At 39.2% G+C, this 22,225-nt stretch overlaps 1 protein-coding gene across 1 annotated transcript in view; it reads right to left on the bottom strand.

The window, feature by feature from the left end:
- Window positions 1-22,225, bottom strand: part of ITGA2 (integrin subunit alpha 2) — a 109,057-nt gene that overhangs the window by 68,583 nt on the left and 18,249 nt on the right. The window contains exon 2 of the mRNA XM_003827351.8: window positions 2,651-2,771. Coding sequence (XP_003827399.4) covers window positions 2,651-2,771 — 121 coding nt within the window. The remainder of the gene's footprint in view (window positions 1-2,650; window positions 2,772-22,225) is intronic.

The following is a 22,225-nucleotide window of genomic DNA, read 5'->3' on the forward strand; positions in this document are numbered from 1 at the left end:
TTGAGTGATGATCTTAGGGAAGACTCTTCCAGGCAGGAGAAAAGAATTTGCAAAAGCTTTGCAACAGGAATGAGCTAGGCATGTTCAAGGAACAGACAAAAGACTTAGTTCTTGGAGCATAGAAAGCAGAGGAGAAGGTGTAAAAGATGATAATAGGAGAGACAGGCTGACACCCAATCGCAGAGCATCCTTTAAGGAATTTTAATCTAGGGAATGAGCTGTGTTTTTTGTTTGTTTTTTGAGATGGAGTCTCACTCTGTCGCCCAAGCTAGAGTGCAGTGGCTTGATCTTGGCTCACTGCAACCTCTGCCTCCCAGGTTCAAGCGATTCTCCTGCCTCAGACTCTGGAGTAGCTGGGATTACAGGCGCCCGCCACCACACCTGGCTGATTTTTGTGCTTTTAGTAGAGATGGGGTTTCGCCATGTTGACCAGGCTGGTCTTGAAATCCTGGCCTCAAGTGATCCACCCGCCTTAGCCTCCCAAAGTGCTGGAATTACAGGTGTGAGCCACTGTTCCTGGCCGAGCCATGTTTTTAACAGTTCACACTGGCTAGAGCAAAGACAGCAGAATAAAGCTGGCAGGAAGGGAAGCTGAAGGCAGGTGGAGAAGCTGCTGTAGCAGTGCCTGTAAGAGCTGGTGTTGGCTTCCATCAGGGTGGCATCAGGAGAGACAGTGAGGAACGGCCAGGTATAATTGGTATTTTGGTGATAGGATTAACAGGACTGGCTCATGGATAAGATATAGGGGAGGAGAAAGAAGACAAGTCAAAGATTTTTGGCCTCATTAGCTTGTGCAGAAAATCAGATACTTGTGTTCTCCCAGTTAAGTTTGGTATGTCTACTGGGCATTAAAGTGGAGATGTTGAATGAATTGTTTAATATAGCAGTCTGAGGGAAAAAATTAGGGCTGAATATTTAAAACTGTGGGTCATTAGCTACTTCATCTGCTAGATTCCAAGGTCAAAATATACCGACCATATTGTCTTTCTAGCCTCCTCACCACTTTATGATTATCAAAGCATCATTTGATAATTGTTAGACATGCAACTCTCTCTCGTATCCCAAATGGTTACAATAATTGCTAATCTTTGGTTTCCAACCAGATGTTCTTATCCTTCTAGACAATTGACAAACTGTCTCTACATGCATTGTTTTCTAAGTCTCCTCACATTAGTTAACACTCATCTCCAGCCTCTTCATCCTCACTACTTAAAACCCAGCTCACGATTTACATCCTCCAAGATGCCTGCTGAGAAATGCTGCCCTCTCAGGGGATGATTTCACTTTGTTTCCTCATCAAATAGACAGGCATGCCCCAACATGTGATCCTGAACCTTTCTTTGAATTCAATTGTTTAGAGTATCAAATGGAAGTTCACACAGAAAAAAAGGCTTATGAATTACAGTTACGGTTTTTTCCTCTTTTTTTTTTTTTGAGACAGGATCTTACTCAGTCACTCAGGCTGGAGCACAGCAGTGCCGACATAGGCCACTGCAGCCTCAAACTCCTGGGCTCAAGCCAACCTCCCAGCTCGGCTTCCTGAGTAGCTGGGACTGCAGACATGCACCTCCATACCCAGCTGATTTTTAGGTTTTTAATAGAGATGAGGTCTCACTGTGTTGCCCAGGTGGTCTCTAACTCTTAGGCTCAAGTGATCCTCCCACCTCAGCCTCCCAAAGTGCTGGGATTACAAGCGTGAGCCACTGCACTCAGCCATACATTACAGTTCTTATCTGATAAGCCAACAACAGCCCATGTAATCACTGAAAAGAGCTCTAGAGAGTGGAGATTCAGAATCTGAAGTTCCAGGATGAGTGGGGATGGTTGGAGCCTCCTGCTGCAACAAGGAGATAAGGTCCCCATGGCAGGACCTGTGTCCACCAGTGGGCATTAACTCTGGCAGAATAGGAGCTACAGCTCTTCTCCCCAAATACAACTTTCAAATTACCTCATTTCTCTGGGTTCACTTGCATTAGTATTATGGGAACTAGATTTCCATCTCCATTGAGGTGGTTGTTTTTCACCTGGGTAGAATAGCCATGGTTTGAAAATGTAACCATCACACAGCATGAAAAAACTGGGGGCACTTTGGGGCAAAAATAAAAGGTGTTAATATGCTAGAGAAAGCCACCTTTGTACATTGTGCATTGATATTTGTGAGGACCCTTCACCACATGGAGGGGAAAAGCCTAACTTAGAACGAAGCAAGTAGACAAAACCTTGCTAAAGAAAAAAATGTAGGAAACAATTCTACCATTTAGAAATGGTCCAGAGACAGCATTAATAACTAGGTGATGATTTACAAAGTTCAATGAATATCAGTTTACATGATAAGAAATGAAGACAAATCTATCATTCTATCTATCAGTCTACCTACCTATGTATTAATGGTCAAAACTGGTATTATAAATTTGCTTTTGAATATTTAGAGAAAATTTTCTATCCAGGTTTTTAAAAATGAACCATTATACCATCCCATTAATGATCAGTCTGCAGTTGTCAACTCTCAAAGAAAGATTGTTCATTTAAGGATATTTGAGGGCCACCCATTTATAGTACAGTCAGGCACCAATTTGAAAAAGCAATTGAAGTCAAATATGAAATTTATTTTGTATTTTTACTGAAATCATAAAGAAGAGAATATTCTTACCAGTTGCCTTTTGGATTTATAAACTGCTGCACTGCATAGCCAAACTGTTCACTTGAAGGACCGGAAAATATTTTTGCTTCTGGGAGACCAACATTGTATGCCAAACAACAATTTAAAATGCCTATTAAGAAAAATATGAAATAGCACATATTTACAATTCATGAATATAAGTGTGTCGTATAATTCTCAAAGGCCATTTTTAAGAAAACTTGCTTGACCTAATAATTATTACTTATCAACGTTTACCCAGAAAAAATAACTACTGCTTTTTAAGTACTTATTTGGAGGCCCGGCACCAAGCTAAATACTATATATGCATAATTCATTATCTTATTAATCTTCATGGAAACGCTAGAAGATAGTTACTAATATTATCTTTGTTTTGCAGAGAATTTTGAGGTTCCAGGGGACAAGTATATCTCACAGCTGGAAAGAGGTAAGGATGAAGACAAAATTTGAACACAAGACTTAAAACAACTAAATTATCTCTAAGTATTCTTAAGTAATTTGAGTTATATTTGTCCTTCCCAAAACAACAAGACTCTAAACCACCCAAGGGCAAGGGCGGAAGGGTATCATCTATTTATTCTGAATCACCTTGAACATCTTGACATGGACTCTATATGAAACATCTGTTGAAAAGGCATTGATGACTACATCAAAGGAGATAGAAAATCACAGCTCCTTGAAAATTGTTATCATTTTCTTTCAGAAGGGATCATTATCATTTTTGAGGATGAAAATGTAGGGATTGGTGTCATATCTTTTTTATTCCAGTGGGAACTATCAAAAGTGTTTTGTTTTTGATGCTTCTTTCTGAATGATTGAGAAATGCTAATCATTTCAAAAAAACAGAACAAAGACCAAGGCAGATAAAGCCTTGATAGATTTTATTTTATTTTTTTGAAAATTCTTATTTCTGATGGAAAGGGAATGAAGGAAAGGAATAAGGCAAATCATGTTTCTCTGTCTGACACTGACAGCATTAGTGCTGCCAGTTCTTCATCCTACAGAAAGAAGGTTGTGTGGATATTAATGCTCTCTCTGGAGATGGGAATATGCCTCATGTTGCTTAAGATCAATATTTACCTTCGCAGACACTGAAGACAGAATGGACTCTTTAAAATTGACATCAAAGTTCCATTAACATGTGCTTTCACAAAGAAATGTCCTACTTTCTAGGCAGCATTGCAAGTGCATGGTACTTCATATGTCTATTGTTTTAGGCACTGAAAGGCCGGAAGAAAAAGGCTTACTCTTCCATTGTGCCTCTGCATTTCTGGGAGCAGATTCTGTAGAGTGCTCCAAAAGGATAATGAAGTCAATGATGAAGCAATGGGGACTTTAAGTCGTTAACGTCCCTCTATAAGTGCCAAAATCACTCTATCAGGGATTTGTCCACACAAGGAATTCACCTTTTTATTTCTTACAAATAATGTGCTGCCATGAAGAGAAATACAAATACTCATTCTGAAATACTCTATAGCAAAATCTACAAAGCTTAACATCTGCAAATTTTCTCCTTAACATCTATTTTTCATATGCTTCATTGCTCCTTTTTATTTTTGAATAATAAAAAAATGCAAAAGAAAATAACAGCAAATTAAGCAGAGATCCAGAATTGGCATGCAAAATACTGGTGTTTTCAACCAACATTTATCTTCACCCCATTGTGGAGAGCTCAATAAATGCTATTTGAATATGTTATCAATCATCTAACATATTAGCGTGGAGAGATGATGCCAAACTGCTTTCACCTTTAAAATACCTAATTCTGGAAAGGACACGTGACTGTACATAAAACGACCTCATTTTCCCCCATTAATTAGACCTGGGCAGATCATTTAACGGCAGAAAATTATGATGGAGTTCATTTTATCATTTAGCAGTTCAATTATACAGCAATTCACATATATAGGCATATATGTGTTACTATATATGCATAGATGTATATTATTAACTTATGTCTTGCCATTGAACTGAGAATAAAATCCAATGTCCTCACTGTAGATTAAGGTCCTTCATGATTGAGCCCTGGTGTATCTTTCTGACTTCACTTCCCACCACTCTCGTCCTCCCTCCCTGTGTTCCAGCCACACTCACTTTCCTTCTGTTTTTTGAACACATGCAGCTCATTCTGCTTATGCGCTTTGCAGCTGCCTGTTCCACTGCCTATAACATCCTCACCTAATACGGCATGTAGGACTTTGCTCAAATAGGTCTCTGCTCTCCCTTGGCCCTCTGTGTAGCAGCAGCACCCTTCTTCATCACTGTATCACTACTAGAGCAATTATCCAAAATTATCTTATATAGCCATATTCTTTTGTCTGTGCCTACTAAAATGTAAGCTCCTTGAGAAGTCAAACCTTGTTTCTTTTATTCACTCTTACTTTCTCAGCACCTAGGATTTTTTTTAATAAAATGCATTTTAATTACTATATGTTCTTCAATAATGATTTGGAATATAGAGAAAACTCGAGGGAAAAATCATTCATAATCTTTTCATTCTACTGTAAGTTCAGTTAATTCAGATGTATTTCCTTCCAGTATTTTTCCTCTATTTAAATTATAATGTTTATTCCAACTCGCATCCTACTGTTTCTTAATGCTTATGTCTGCCTATGTCAGAATCATCCTGACTCATTTGAGTGCCACAACAATCCTGTGAAACAGCAAAACCAAGCTATTATTAACAAATTACAAATAAGGAAACTGAAACTCATGAAGGCTAAATGTCTTTCTTGCGCAATGTCACCCACTCTGAGTCTAGGTTTGGCTCATCTCTCAACTTTATTGTCCAGAATTTCTATTCATAAATGATCTGCTCATTTTTCCTCACAAAGCATGACCTTCTTTATCACCATCCCTTCATTCCATTGATACTAAATCTCTTTTCAGCTACTTAAATCTTTCCCTTTATATCCTGCCTCTTTTGATAAATCTGGACAATCTCAATTCTCTATACTTTTTCTCTTAATATGTATTTACAATTCAAATCTCTGTCATCATTTCACACTTGGCATATGATATGTAAATAGCTCATAAAAATTTAATGGAAGTATTCTGTCTAATTCAACATCTATTTCTTGTTTGCAATCCCAGTGCCTATATCTTCTGATGTCTGTCCTCACAGTTCAACTGAATCATATGGATAATAAGACCATATTTGGTTCATCTTGTTTCCTTCCTCCAAACCATGCCCATGTGTCTATACATACTTAAAAAATGGATCATTCAACATATGTTTATACAGCTCCTTTGTACCAGGCGTTTTTTAAGGTCCTGAGGATACTGCAAATAAATAAAACTAAACTCTCCCTGTTCTCTTTGCATTTCCATTATGGTAATTTTACTAAAAAAAATGGCATCAAAATATATAAGTGTTAAAATAAAGAGTGGTAAAAAGAACCTTGAGCTCAGTATTGAGAAGAGGGTAAATCTAAGTTCAAAGGTTTCACAGAGGAGATGGCAATTAATCTGGATCTTGGAGGACTAGTTGGAATTCACTACATAAAGAGGAAGGCAAAGTTCATCCCAGGCACCGGGAACATCATGTTAAACGTAGGCATAGGGTGTGAAAGAGAAGAGTACGGCAATGGCGAAAAGTCTGGCACAGAAAGTCATAGGTTGCTTCATTAATCTATACATTTCCAGTTCTCTATTAGATGCAGTGAGTCTTCAACTGACTTGGGCTTTGCCAGGAGCCTATTATCACCCAGAGTATAAATCTTCCTTCTTTGTCCTCATGTGAATGCCTGGAAAGGCAATAACAGCATCGCAAACTCAACATATTTAACAAAGGTGACCTTGTCAGACACGTGTTGACAGTAACCAGGCCAAAGTATTCCAGTAAATCTCACGAAAGCTTACACCAAATACATTTTATCTCATGCAGGGCTAACTAGTTTCCTCTATTTTCACAATAAAAAGGGGATAGTGTTTCATCCTAGATTATAACAGGCTGGTTGCCATTTTAATATCCATAAGTAAACCAGATAGTCAAGCATAAGTTAACTCATGTAGATTTCTTATTTTTCTTAGAGTCTGAGGCAGGAGGATAGCTTGAATCCAGGAGTGCAAGACCGTCCTTGGCAGCACAATGAGACCTCATCTCTACAAAAAATAGACAATTAGGCGGGCATGGTGGTGCATGCCTGTAGTTCCAGCTACTTGGGAGGCTGAGATGAGAGTATTGCTTGAGTTCAGGAGGTCCAGGCTGCAGTGAGCCGTGATGGCACCACTGCACTGCAGACTGGGTGACAGAGACTCTGTCTCTAAATCAAACAAACAAAAATTTACAGGATCTCCTTTCCTGAGGATTCCTGACCATCTCTGAAATAATTTTTTTGGAAACAATAATTTAAGAATTAATTTTAGTAAATATGAAATTTATTCTTCTACTTTCTTCTGGAGCATAATTTTAAGTTATAATTCAAAAGAGAAACATATGATTGGGGATTTGATATAGTTAACCTACTTTTGTTCTAAAAATGTAGCAAAGCCTGAGCATGGCAGCTCACATGTGTAATCTCAATGGCCGTCTAAGACAGGAGGATCATTTGAGCCCAGGAGTTCAAGGCTGCAGTGAACTGTGATTGTGCCACTGTACTTCAGCCTGGGCAACAAAGTAAGACCCTGTCTCCAAAAAAAAAAAAAAAAAAAAAAAATGCAGTGAAACTCAGAAAGGAAAATGTCTTTTAACAACAAGAGCGTAAATAATGTATAAAACAAAACATGTCATTTTATATTCAACCACAAAAATTTGGCAAGGGAAGTTTATTGATGTCTATGATATCAGTGTCAGAACTAAAGGATGCATTTTGTAGTAAAGGGTGGCAAAAAAAAGGGTCTAACTTTTGTGGTCAATGCAAATTTGAGCATATCTATATATACTGAAGGGCCAGGGGCAGGGATGGGTTTTTCATAGAAGGGACTCATTTGCAAAACGTGCCCAGGGACATACATAGGAAGAAATTCAGGTTAAGAGAACAGAGCAAAGGCCAAAAGCAAGAGGTGGACTTGGGAATAGAGGTGTGGTTTTGACACAGCCTCTCAGATTGCAATTTGGCCCATTCCTGAAGATGCATACTGCACTTCTAAGGGGAACAATGTCTCCATTAAATATTGAACAAAAACATAAGAACTGTAAGGCCTATCTCTAACTGTGAGCACAGAGTGTCATTACTTTAAGAAGGTGGAGCACATTTCTCCCATGCCTGAGGGACTGGTCCTCAGTAGCTGCAGAAGGATTGACAGGGAAGAGGGCAGAGGATAGTGAGCAACTAGAGCATGCTGAGGGCAGGGGCCGTGGTGCAATAGTGATCAGGACACAGGGGACACAATTAGGGGCAGCAAAGGTTTCCAGGAGAACCATGCTCTAGAGTCTGGGAGAATGTTATCTACTCCGGAAGAATGAGAAAACAGTGTTTAGGCACTTAGGCTCTCTGTGTGTGTAAGTAGGGGGCTGGGCCACAGAAGTTCTATTTTGCTAATAAAAATTTTGTATTTTATGTCCTCTCTCAGTCTTAGGTGGCCTAAGAAAACACACTTTATACATATTAAATAGCTTTAATAATTTCTAGCAATCTAAAAAAATTAGTTCTTAATAACCACCATTAAAATTATCTGAATGTCCAAGATTAGGGGCGTGAATATGCAAATGGTAGCATATAAACTAGACAGAGTTTTATCCTGCCATTAAAAACACAGCAATTGTGAAGAGGATGAAAGTGCTTAACGAAAATAAAATACAAAAATAATATTCAGAATAGAAGAAAAAGGTAAAATATATGTGAATAGTAACACAACAAACAGTACAATTGTGAGTGTAATGTAGCTGCTTTTAAATTTTCCTTTAGTGTATAAGAATCAAGATAAAAAGGCCGGCATGGTGGCTCATGCCTATAATCCCACCACTTTGGGAGGCCAAGGTGGGTGGATCACCTGAGGTCAGAAGTTCGAGACCAGCCTGGCCAACATAGTGAAACCCCGTCTCTACTAAAAATACAAAAAAAAAAAAAAAAATTAGCCGGACATGGTGGCACATACCTGTAGTCCCAGCTACTCGGGAGGCTGAGGCAGGTTAATCACTTGAGCCCGGAAGGCAGAGGTTGCAGTGAGCCAAGATCGAGCCACTGCACTCCAGCCTGGGTAACAGAGTGAAACTCCACCTCACCAAAAAAAATAATAATAATAATAATAAAATAAAATAAAAATAAGAATCAGGATAAAATAATGAAGAAAGAAAATTGCTTCTCCTACCCTGGACTAGAAGGACTATAAGCATGAGCTATTTTATTTCAACATCATTTGCAGTGTGTAATCTTATTGTCACATGCACAAATATATAATTTATAATATATAAAGGAAACTCTGGCCGATTGGGTTGCATTTGACTCTTACTTTCATTTGCTAGGCATGTCCTAAGAATGGGATCCCTACATTTATGCCTATAGACTTAAAAGTGCAATGGTTATAAATGTCTTTCATCTCAGTAACTCAAATGGTCACATAATAACACTTCAATTCCATGGAACTCTATGTTTGTAATAAGTCTTGTATAAACTTGTTCATATCTGTATGATAACTTGTGATATTTTCTCCATGATTCTATGGTTTTTCTCTCTCTATTCAAAACTGTCCATAATACAAAACTAATGAATTTATACACACAGTTAATAAACAGATTTTATTTTCCTATTTATTTTTTGTTCACTCAATAAACTTATTGAGTATTTATAATGTGGTAAACATTGTTCTTAGTGCAGGAATGAGAATTACGTTAATTCTCTCTTATCCTCAGGGAATGTGTTCTAAGATCCTCCCATCCCTCCAGTAGATGCCTAAAACAATAGGTAATACCAAACCCTATATGGTATATACTGTTTTTTCTATATATACATACCTATAATAACATCTAACTTATAAAATTAGACACAACAAGAGATTAAAAACAACAACTAATAATAAAATAGAACAATTATAATAATATGCCAGCATTACTACTCTTGCACTTTGGGGCCATTATGAAGTAAAATAAGGATGACTTGGCCAGGCATGGTGGCTCACGCCTGTAATCCCAGTACTTTGGGAGGCCGAGGTGGACAGATCACCTCAGGTAAGGAGTTCAAGACCAGCCTGGCCAACATGGGGAAACCACATCTCTACTAAAAATACAAAAAACAGCTGGGCATGGTGGCACATGCCTGTACTCCCAGCTACATGGCAGGGTGAGGCAGGAGAATTGCTTGAACCCAGAAGGTGGAAGTTGGAGTGAGCCGAGATCATGCCACTGCACTGCAGCCTGGACCACAGAGCAAGATTCCATCTCTAAATAAATAAATAAGGGTGACTCAGACACAAGCCCTGCAATACCATGACTGTTGATCTGATAACCAAGATGGCTCCTACATGACTAATGGGCAGGGGCCTCAGACAGCATACTGGACAAAGGGACGATTCACATCCTGGGCAGGATGGAGTGAGATTTTGTCACACTACTCAGAACGATACACAATTTTAAACTTATGACTTATTTACTTTTGAAATTTTCCATTTAATATTTTTAGGTCACAGGTGACCGTGGGTAACTAATTTATATATTTTGCTCAAGATAAAAAATTAATGAGTTTGCTTATTTATATGAATTACTTCTTTTATCCTTTGTGGTTCAATAAATCATTGAATCATTTTTAAATGACTCAACTTATTTTTAAATTATTTTTTAAAGTACCCTTTATTTTCATTTAAAAAACAAAATGTTTTATTTATTTATTTGACATTTATTTATTTATTTATTTATTTATTTATTTATTTATTTATTTTGAGACTGGAGTCTCGCTCTGTTACCCAGGCTGGAGTGCAATGGCACGATCTCCGCTCACTGCAACCTCCGCCTCCCGGGTTCAAGCAATTCTCATATCTCAGCCTCCTGAGTAGCTGGGATTACAGGCGTGTACCACCACGCCCTGCTAATTTTTGTATTTTTAGTAGAGATAGGGTTTCATCATATTGGTCAAGCTGGTCTCGAATTCCTGACCTCAGGAGACCCACGTGCCTCGGCCTCCCAAAGTGCTGGAATTTACAGGCGTGAGCCACCGTGCCCAGCCTAAAAAACAAAATGTTTTAAAGAGTATTTCACTAATTTTAGACATGACCTCTTCAAGAATAAATGTAATTTCTACAAATATTTTAAATGCTTTCTATAATCCTCTTTGTGTTACTCAAAAACTATACCAAGACGGGAGCCAAGATGGCTGACTAGAGGCAGCCGGGAGAAACCTCTCCGACCGAGAAACCAGGACATTGGGAGGCTGGCACACACTCTGAACAGGTCTTTGCAGGGAAGGCATTGAGAGTGGATGAGGGAGGACGCGGATGCTGGGCTGAAGGGGGAGAAAGCTAGGAGCCCTACATGGGGCTGCCCAGCACCAGGAATCCTTCCTGGTCCCCAGCAACTTCTGGGGTCAGTTGAACAGGTGAGGAGTGGCCTACTCCTGCCATGGACCTCCAGCATCCTAGCAGCGGAACTCACGACCCCCACGGACACCTGAGCTGACACAAAGACAGCTGCTTAGAGAGGTGGCAAAGGCAGACTCCAGCCAGTGGGGAGCCCAGAGGATTTAACAACAGCAGAATATGGCCAAGAACGCCCATCCCTCAAGGCCTGCCGTGCTTCTATAGGAGACTTTAGCCTTAGGGTGACTGTTGGACCCGGACAGAGCAGGGCAGTCTTGCCCGTGGGATGGGGCCAGTCCTATCTGAGCATCTCCTGTCTGCTGGCCTTTCCTGGAGCTCCAGCCTGACCATGGCCTCTTGCAGAGCAGCTTCAGATGCCCAACCAGAGTGCTTCCTAGGGCACCTCATCAGAGCTCCTGCACTGACAGACCATCAGAGGGCTCCAGCAGAACAGCCCCTACCGATGCATAATGGTTTACCTGCAGCCTCCCCCAGCCACAGCCTCCCCAACCGCAGCCTCTCCCCAACATTTTGCCAGCATGCGCTTACCCATGCCTCACACCCCTCCACATCCCCCCAACACTGCTTTGCTGGCCCAGACATGCCAGAAGACCTTGTCTCTCCTCCCCTGCCAGCGCATGCTCATCCTACCATACCCCCGGCTGATGTGTGGGCAGCCTGCTATGCTGGCATGAATGCACACAGGAATACTGGCAACCTCATCCCCACTGGTGCCCTGCCCCTGCTGTGCTGCTACCATGCACCACCAGCAGGTTGCTGCCACCCTGCTCCTTCTGGAGCCCCACCCCAGCTGACGCATGGGCACACGGCCATGCTGCCACAGCTGCTGTCACATAAAAGTGAGCATGGATCCTGCTGCCACCACCCCAACAAAGAGCTTTGGCTGGCAGTCCCCCATCGGAGTGTTGTGGACAATATAGAGCATGAACACTTTCGCCCCTCCAGTGCAGCAGATGCCTAACCTTGAAGGACCAGAGAACAAAGCGGGGGGGCCTAGTGCCAGTTCCTCAGAGTTAGAGTATGAAGCCTAGGAGTGCAGGGCTGAGCCTTTGCTCCCTATAATCTTACAGAGACAATGCCAGTTCACTAAACACCACAATCACATCCTCCAAGCGCATCAAAGAAGATAAAAGCAAAAAACAACCCATCCAAAAAGTAACAATTTCAAAGACTGAAGGAATATCAGCCCACACAGATGACAAAGAAACAGCCCATGAACTCTGACAACTCATAAAGCCAGAATGTCTCCTTACTTCCAAACAACAGCACTAGTTCCCCAGCAATGGTTCTTACCCAGGCTGAAGTGGCTGAAATGACAGAACTAGAATTCACAATATGAATAGAAATGAAGATAATCAAGGTTCAGGAGAAAAAGTCAAAACTCAATCCAAGGAATCTCAGGAATACAACAAAATAATACAGGAGCTGAAAGACAAAATGACTATTTCCAGAAAGAAATATTCATCTGATAGAGCTGAAGTACTCACTAAAAGAATTTCATAATACAATCACAAGTATTAACAGCAGAATAGACCAAGCTGATGAAAAAATGTCAGAGCTCAAAGACCAGTTCTCCAAATTAACTCAGTCAAAAATAAAGAAAAAAGAATAAAAAAGAATGAACAAAACCTCCAAGAAATATGGGATTATGTAAAGAGACCAAATTTATGATTCATTGGTATCCCTGAAAGAAAGGGAAAGAAAGCAACTTGGAAAACATATTTGAGGATATCATCCGTGAAAATTTCCCCAACCTCATTGCAGACGCCAACATTTAAATTCAGGAAATGCAGAGAACCCCTGCAGGATACCAGACAAGATGATCATCCCCAAAACACATAGTCATCGGATTCTCCAAAGTCGCAAATAGAGAACAAATGTTAACGGCAGCCAGAAAGAAGGGCTAGGTCACCTATAAAGGGAACCCCATCAGGCTAACAACGAACCTTATAAGCAGAAATACTACAAGCCAGAAGAGATTTGAGGCCTATATTCAGCATTCTTAAACAAAAGCAATTCCAACCAAGAATTTCATTTCCAGCCAAACTAAGCTTCGTAAGTGAAGGAGAAATAAGATCTTTTCAGATAAGCAAATGCTAAGGGAATTAGTTACCACCAGACCTCTCCCTTACAGGAGGTCCTTAAGGGAGTGCTAGATATGGAAAGGAAAGACTGTTAGCAGCTACCACAAAAACACACTTAAGTACATAGACCACTGACACTATAAAGCAACTACACAATCAAGTCTGTATAACAATCAGCTAACTTGATGATAGGATCAAATCCACACAAATCAATGTTAACCTTGAGTATAAATGGGCCGAATGCCCTAATTAAAAGGCACAGAGTGGCAAGTTGGAGAAAGAAGCAAGACCCGAGTGTATGCTGTCTTCAAGAGAACCTTCTCACATGTGATGACACCAATAGGCTCAAAGGGAAAGAGTTGGAGAAAAATCTATCAAGCAAACAGAGAAGTGAAAAAAGCAGAGGCTGCTATTCTAATTTCAGACAAAATTGACTTTAAACCAACAACAATCAGAAAGGACAAAGAAGGGCATTATATCATGTAAAGAGTTCAATTCAACAGAAGACCTAACTACCCTAAATACGTATGCACCCAAAATAGGGGCACCCAGATTCATAAAACAAGTCCTTAGAGACCTACAAAGACTTAGATAACCACACAATAATAATGGGCAATTTCAACACCCCACTGACAGTATTAGACAGATCATTGAGGCAGAAAACTAACAAAGATATTTAGGACCTGACTGACACTTGATCAAATGGACCTAATAGACATCTAAGAACTTTCTACACCAAAACAATAGAATACACATTCTTCTCATCTGCACAAGGTACATACTCTAACACTGACCACACAATCAGCCATAAAACAATTCTCAGCAAATTTAAAAAAAAAAAATCATACCAACCACACTCTTGGACCACAGCACAATAAAAATAGAAATCAATACTGAGAAGATTGCTCAAAACCAAATAATTGCATCTAAAGTAAACATCCTGCTCCTGAATGACTTTTGGGTAAACAATGAAATTAAGTCAGAAGTCAAGAAATTCTTTGAAACTAATGAAAGCAAAGATACAACATGAGAATCTCTGGGACACAGCAAAAGCAATGTTAAGAGGAAAGTTGATAGTGCTAAACATACACATGAAAAAGTTAGAAAGATCTCAAATTAACAACCTAATATCACACCTATGGGAGCTAGAACAACAAGAACAAACCAACTCCAAAGCTAGCAGAAAGCAACATATAACCAAAATCAGAGAAGAACTGAATGAAATTGAGGTACAAAAACCCATAAAAAAGATCAACAAATTCAGGAGTTCTTTTTTTTGAAGAATAGGCAAGATAGATAGACTGCTAGCTAGACTAATAAAGAAAAAGAAAGGCAATTAAAATAGACACAATCAGAAATGACAAAGGGGATATTGTCAGCAACCTCACAGAAATACTAAAAACCCTTAGAGTCTATTATGAACACCTCTATGCACACAAACTAGAAAACCTAGAAGAAATAGATAAATTCCTGGAAACATACAACCTCTTAATATTGAACCACAAAGAAATTGAAACTGGATAAACCAATAGTGCGTTTTGAAATTGAATGAGTAATAAAAAGCTTACCAACCAGAAAAAGCCCAGGACCAGACGAATTCATAGCTGAATTTTACCAGATGTATAAAGAAGAGCTGGTACCATTCCTACTAAAATTATTCCAAAAAATTGAGGAGGAGGGACTCCTTCCTAACTCATTATATGAAGCCAGCATTATTCTGATACCAAATCCTGGTAGAGACACGATAAAAAAGAAAACTTCAGGCCAACATCCCTGATGAACATAGATGCAAAATTCCTCAATAAAGTACCAGTAAGCCAAATCCAGCAGCACATCAAAAAGCTAATCCACCATGATCAAGTAGGTTTTATCCCTCGGATGCAAGTTGGTGCAACATATGCCAATCAATAAATGTGATTCATCACATAAACAGAACTAAAAACAAAAACCACATGATCATCTGAATAGATGCAGAAAAACCTTTCGATAAAATTCAACATCCTTTCAAGTTAAATACCCTCAACAAATTAGGCACTGAAGAAACATACCTCAAAGTAATAAGAACAATCTATGACAAACCCACAGCCAACATCATACTGAATGGGCAAAACTGGGAAGCATTCCCTTAGAGAACCAGAACAAGACGAGGATGCTGACTCTCACCACTCCTATTTATCATACTACTGGTAGTCACAGCCAAAGCAATCAAACAAGAGAAAGAAATAAAGGCATCCAAATAGAAAAAGAGGAAGTCAAACTATTTGTTTGCAGATGATATGATTCTATACCTAGAAAATGCCATAGTCTCTGCTCAAAGCTCCTAGATTTGATAAGCAACTTCAACAAAGTTTCAGGATACAAGATTGACACACAAAAATCAGTAGCATTCCTATATACCAATAACGTCCAAGCTGAGGGCCAAAACAAGAAAATAATCCCATTCACAAAAGCCACAAAAAGAATAAAATACCTAGGAGTACAGATAACCAGGGAAGTGAAAGATCTCTACAGAGACTGATAAAACACTTCTGAAATAAATCCTAGATGATACAAACAAATGGAAAAACATTTCATGCTTGTGGCTAGGAAGAATCAATATTGTTAAAATGGCCATACTTCCCAATCCAATTTATAGATTCAGTGCTATTCCTATCAAACTATTAATGAAATTCTTCACAGAATTAGAAAAAACTAATTCTAATTCATATGGAATCAAAAAGAGCCTAAATAGCAAAAACAATCTAAGCAAAGAGAACAAAGTTAGAGGCATCATATTATCCAACTTCAAACTATACTACAAGGCTACAGTAATGAAAACAACATGGTACTGGTAAAAAAAATTGACACATAGATGAATGGCACAGAATAGAGAGCCCCAGAAATAAAGTTTTACACTGACAACCATCTGATCTTCGACAAAGTTGACAAAAAAAAAAAGAAAGAAATAGGGAAAGGACTGCCAATTTACTAAATGGTGTTGGGATAACTGGCTAGTCACAGGCAGAAGATTGATACTGGACCCCTTCCTTACACCATACACAAAAATCAACTCAAGATAGATTTAAGGACTTAAATGCAAAACCTGAAACTATAAAACCTGGAAAATAATCAAGGAAATACCATTCTGAACATTGGCTCTGGCAAGGATTTCATGATAAAGATGCCAAAAGCAGTTATAACAAAACAAAATTGACAAGTGAGACCTAATTAAACTAAAAAGCTTCTGTACAGCAAAATAAACTATCAACAGAATAAACAGACAACCTATGGAGTGGGAGAGAATATTCGAAAACTATGCATCTGAAAAAGATTAAATGTCCAGAATCGGTATGGAACTTAAGCAAATTTACCAGCAAAAAACCAAACAACCCCATTAAAAAGTGGGCAAAGGAAATTAACCAATGCTTTCAAAAGAAGAAATACATGTGGCCAACAAGTATATGAAAAAATGCTCCACACCATTGATCTTTAGAGAAATACAAGTCAAAGCCACAGTGAGATATCATCTCAAACTAGTCAGCAAGGCTATTAATAAAAAGTAAAAAAATAACATGCTGGTGAGGTTGTAGGGAAAAGGGATCACTTATAAACTGCTGGTGGGAATGTAAATTAGTTCTACCATTGTGGAAAGCAGTTTGGTGACTTCTCAAAGAACTTAAAACAGAATTATCATTTGACCCAGCAATCCCATTATTAGGTATACACCCAAAGGATTATAAATTGTTTTACCGTAAAGACACATGCATGCCTATGTTCACTGCAGTGCTATTCACAATAGCAAAGACATGGAGTCAACCTAAATGCCCACAAAAGGTAGCCCAACAATGGTATTGTTTAAAAATAAAAATAATAGAAAGCAATAAATGCTGATGCTTAAGACAGAATCATTTCTTCCTTCTCCAAAAATAAAAATAGAAATTAATTTTTTGAATGTTATTTAAAACTTTCCAGTCAATCCAAGCCACCATTTGGATATAATGTTGCTATCTGGTGCCAGGAACAGAAAACCAAATCTATCTCATGTGTATTAGGAACAAACTCATCATTTTTTATCCAAATAAATCCAAATGCATCCACAAACCTTACAAATTCTCAGCAAGAGTATACAGTAGGAGAATATTTTCCCACCCTGTAGAAAGTGTTAATCATCAATGAAATTTAAAATACAGTCCTTATCCTGAGGGAATCTCCACTCTAGTGTGTGGTGCAGAATGAAAGCCAGGCTGTGCTCAACTTCCTAAGACTATAATGATATTTTACATATAAATAACCCTTTACTGCTCCCAAGGATTTTTTTTATAACCATGACAATTTCTTTGTACTTAATTTACACAGATTTTGCTAAAATCAGTGATGACAAATTTGTTTTCAAATACACTCATTACTTACATTTTAAGTTGGCAAATTCTTCCACTTTGTAACTTTGATGTCTGGATGCATGAGACCATATTCTCAGCCTTGAGGACCTTGCTTCTCTAGCTCTGACTGGTTCTAATTCCAACATCCTTCTGAGTCCGGGTTTTCTTGGTCCCATCCTACCTTCCTTCCTTATTACCACTCCCCTCACTCCCCCCCACTCACATACTCACCATCACTACAATGAATCTCTCAAAGTTCTTTTTAAACACCATTACTCTCATGCAATCATTTATTATTTAATGGGGAAAATATTTTATACTTATATTTTAGAGAGAAACTATCTTTGTGTAGAAAAATCGTTGATAAACTGAGGTGCAGATAAAACTTTCAGGGCATCAGTAATAAAGAGGCAGGGCCACTAAGGAGGAAGCTGAATAGGACTTTGAGGGAGGCAGGAACAATGATAAGAGGGAACGAAAGGATGACCAGCAACATAGCGGTGGGTTGGAAACCTGCAGCAACAGGGATGCCTAACAGTAGTTTAGTCTGTTTGTATTGCTGTAATTGGCTTGCCTCTGATCTCACCACACCTTGGCGAAAGCTCATTACACACACAAAGGTATTGTATGAATGATTTTGTGGGAAAGTTAAGGAAGAAAATTCAACCTTTTAGGCAAAACAAAGGAACAACTACAGGATTAGTCGGCTGGGAAAGTCAGTCCTCTATGGGTCTCTGGCCCCTCTATATGTCTTAATGGATACATTAGTTTTCTCTGGCTGCTGTAACAAATTACCATAAACGTTGTGGTTTAAAACAGCAGAAGTTTCTTCTCTCACAGTTCTGAAGGTCAGAAGTCCAAAATCAAGGTGTTGGCAGGGCTCTGCTCCCTCTGCAGGCTCCAGAGAAGAATCCATTTCTTGTTTCTTCTATCTTCTTGGGGCTGTGAGCATTCCTTAACTTGTGTCTGCATCACTCCAATCTCTATGTCTGTGGTCACATATCCTCCTCCCCTTTACATATGTCAAATCTCCCTCTGCCCCACTCTTACAAAAACATTTGTCATTGGATTTAGCTCTCACCCAGATAATCCAGGATGTTTTCATCTCAAGATCCTTAACCACCACATCTGTAAAGACCCCTTTTCCAATTACTGGTTCCAGTGATTAAGACATGGACATATCTTTTTGGGAGCCACTATACTCTGTCACCTGGCCCCCCAAAATTCACATTCATGCCACATGCAAAATACATTCATTAAGGTATCTCAACATTTCCAAATGGCTCAACCCATTACAGAATTAACTCTGAGCTTGAAATCTCATCTAAATATTGTCAGCTCAAAAGTCCCAAACCTCATCATCTAAATTTGGTGTGAGTGAGATGCCAGGCATGATCTGTCCTGGGGCAAAATTCCTCTCCATCTCTAAGCCTGTGAGCCTAGAAAATAGGTTATCTGCTTCCAAAATATAATGGTGGGGCAGGCATCTGATAGACACTCCCATTTCAAAAGGCAGCAATTGGAAGGAGTAAAAGGGTCACCAACCTTAAACAAATTTAATACCTAGCAGGAAATTTTCCATTAGATTTCAAGGCCTGAGAATAATCCTCTGTTGTTCGAGCCTCTGTTCTCTGGGCTGTCAACCATAGGCCTCTGGGCTCTCAACAGCTCCTCTGGCCTCTGCCTCTCTATCACCTTCAGTCAAAGATGGCAATGTTTCTGCTGAGATAACATTTTTTTTAAAATTTGCAGGTTTCTTATGTAGGTAATGCAGGATTCATGCCACTAAACAAAAGAGCTCTCCACAGGAAATCTTTCCTGGATAACCTCATCACTATTTTGATTGCTGTTGAGATGGTTGAGAGGATCCGGCAACCACATACCTAATCTTTTCCACAAAAGGATGTCTAGCCACACCCTTTGCTTTCAGAGGATGCTTTTCTAACAGTGAAACTCCTAATATGAGTGTCTTCATTCCGCCTGTTATAACAAAGTACCATAGACTGGGTGGCTCAAAAACAACAGAAATTTATTTCTTAACAGTTCTGGAGATGGAAGTCTAAAATCATTGTGCAGCATGGTCAAGTTCTGGTGAGAGCCTTCTTCCAAGTTTCAGGCTGCTGACTTCTTGTTGCATCCTCACAAGGCAGGAAGACAGCTCTATCCACATGACCTAATTATGTTCCAAAGACTCAATCTCCAAATGCCATCACACTGGGGATTGCATTTCAACACATGCATTTTGGAGAGACACAAACATTCAGTCCATAACACTCAGCATATATATATAAAATATATAATCAATCTAGATAGGCTGAGAATTTGCCAGATCATCAAGTGGTGATCCTTCAAATTATCTCTTTCCTCTCACAATTTACTATATCTAGCAGGTAAAAACAGGCTACACCTTGAATATTTTGCTTGAAAATTTGCTCAGTTAAATATCCAAGTTCCTCACTTAAAAGTTGTATGCTTTCTGAACAACAGTAAGACCCAATTAGGTCAAATATTCTGCCGCTGTATAAGGAGGACATTTTCTGCAGTTTCCAACAGCATATTCCTGGTTTCCTTCTGAGCCCTCACCAGAAGTAGCTTGAACCTTCATGTTTTTACCATCAGTCTCCTCAAGGCAATCTATAGAAACCCTCTTTCCAGATAAGGTAATACTCATAGGTGTTGGGGATTAGAATAGAGACATATTTGGGGGAGACTACCATTCAACTTAATACAATGGGTATATCAAGAATGCAAGGCCCTGACTATTATTTACCTGGGCCATTTCTTAGCATTGTGTTTATGATGAATAATATTGAGGGGTGAGATAATCTCTTCCCCCAGGTCAAAGAGAAGGCTTGCTGACTGCTTGCTATAAAGCAGCAGGTCCACCAAGCTCATTGTTTCTTTCCTGTTTTGCACCCCACTGTGTGCAGGTGTCTGTCTGGGCCCCTTCATGTAACACTGTGAGACTAGAGTGGGGAAAGGGGAACTGATAGACACATGCTCATACTCGTGCTGCCTGCTGTGCTGTGAGTAATAAAGTCCTTCTCTGACTCATGCATGTCATGGCATCTTGCAGCATCCATGAGACAGTATCAGGCTAATGTATTGACTGTACCTAGGGTCAAAATCAAATACCAGACCTGGCAGAGTGGAGAATAAACACTCTGCAGTCAGGAAGTGAGGGCCCAAGTCAATGAAAATGCACATCTCCTGGGAGTTCACGGAAATCTTGAGAGGGCACTGCATTTTCTTATAAGAATGGAATAGGGATTTGAATAAATCTTATCTCAATTTTAAGAGGCAGAGAGAGAGACTCTAGCTGACATCTGGCGATAATATCCTGCTTCATGATTTGCGGCTATTTGTTTTTTACAGTGCATCCATATATCATATGTTTGACACTTACTTTGTGTTCATATCAAAGAAATACATGAGCGTCACTTCCATGACCAGAAATAAACCCCTTAAACCATTAAGCCGAAGGGGGTGTTACAAACTGAATTGTGTCTCTCAAAATTCCTGTATTCAAACCCTAACCCTCAATGTGATTGTATTTGGAGACAGAGCCTTTAATGAAGTGGTTAAGGTCAAATGAGGTCCTAAGAGTGAAGCCCTAATCTAGTATGACTGATGTCCCTACAAGAAGAAGAGACACCAGAGATCTTTCTCTCTCAGTACACACATAGGGAAAGGTGATGTGAGGACATGGTGAGAAAGTGCCCATCTATAAGCCGGGATGAGAGTCCTCAGTAGAAACCAACACCAACCTGAGAGAGCCTTGATCTTGAACTTTTAACCTCCAGAACTGTGAGAAAATATGTCTCTGTTGTTTAAGCCACCTAGTCTGTGATATTTTGTTATGATAACCCGAGCTGACTAATACAAGGAGAAAGTATATTACACCAGAAAATTCCAATTTACTATTTCAGGTTTTGAAGATAATTCTGTCCATACATTTATGCACAGATATAAATATAAGGACAGATATACAATAATTCCAGTTGTATCATTTAAGGTTTATATTTTGTGTGAAAACAATCCAAAGTTGTTTTCATTTTGTTTTGTAACTGCATCAAGTCCTGGAGTACTGTGGCATGTGTTTAGATCATTTGGAGGCCCTTTCACATTTCAAAAATTCAATCTTCAGGCCAGGAACATCTCCAAAAGCCCATTGCAATTGCCTCTAATGTCCATTTATTATGAGTTAGTGCTTCTTAACAACTCAATAGATTCTCTCTTTTTCATAAGATTGCTGGAGGGTAAGCCACCATCTGGTAGACTTGCTGTCTCTCAGTGGCTGAGAGGAAGACAGTGAAATACAGAAGAAAGTGTGTTGGCCCAAGAGTTACTAGAAATACCATCTCATGAAGTCACTTTCTACTTCTCCACTTCTTCCTAAATTGCTTCTATGTGAAAGGATAAACTTTCTCTTTTTTTTTTCTCTCTCTCTCCCCGTTTCTCTCTCTCAAAATAGCATATTTTGTGTGTATTTAGCAAGTCAGTGCCTGTCACCTAACTTGCTCATTAGCAGGATATGTCTCACATATCTTGAGGCAATATATGGAAAAAACAGACATAACTGAAGTTAGTATTTCTTTTATTATACCCTGTTCACAAGCCACTTCTCTATAAATTTTGGTTAGGGTCTTTTCTGA

The sequence above is a fragment of the Pan paniscus genome, chromosome 4 (genome assembly GCF_029289425.2).
Source record: "Pan paniscus chromosome 4, NHGRI_mPanPan1-v2.0_pri, whole genome shotgun sequence".
Lineage (NCBI taxonomy): Eukaryota > Metazoa > Chordata > Mammalia > Primates > Hominidae > Pan > Pan paniscus.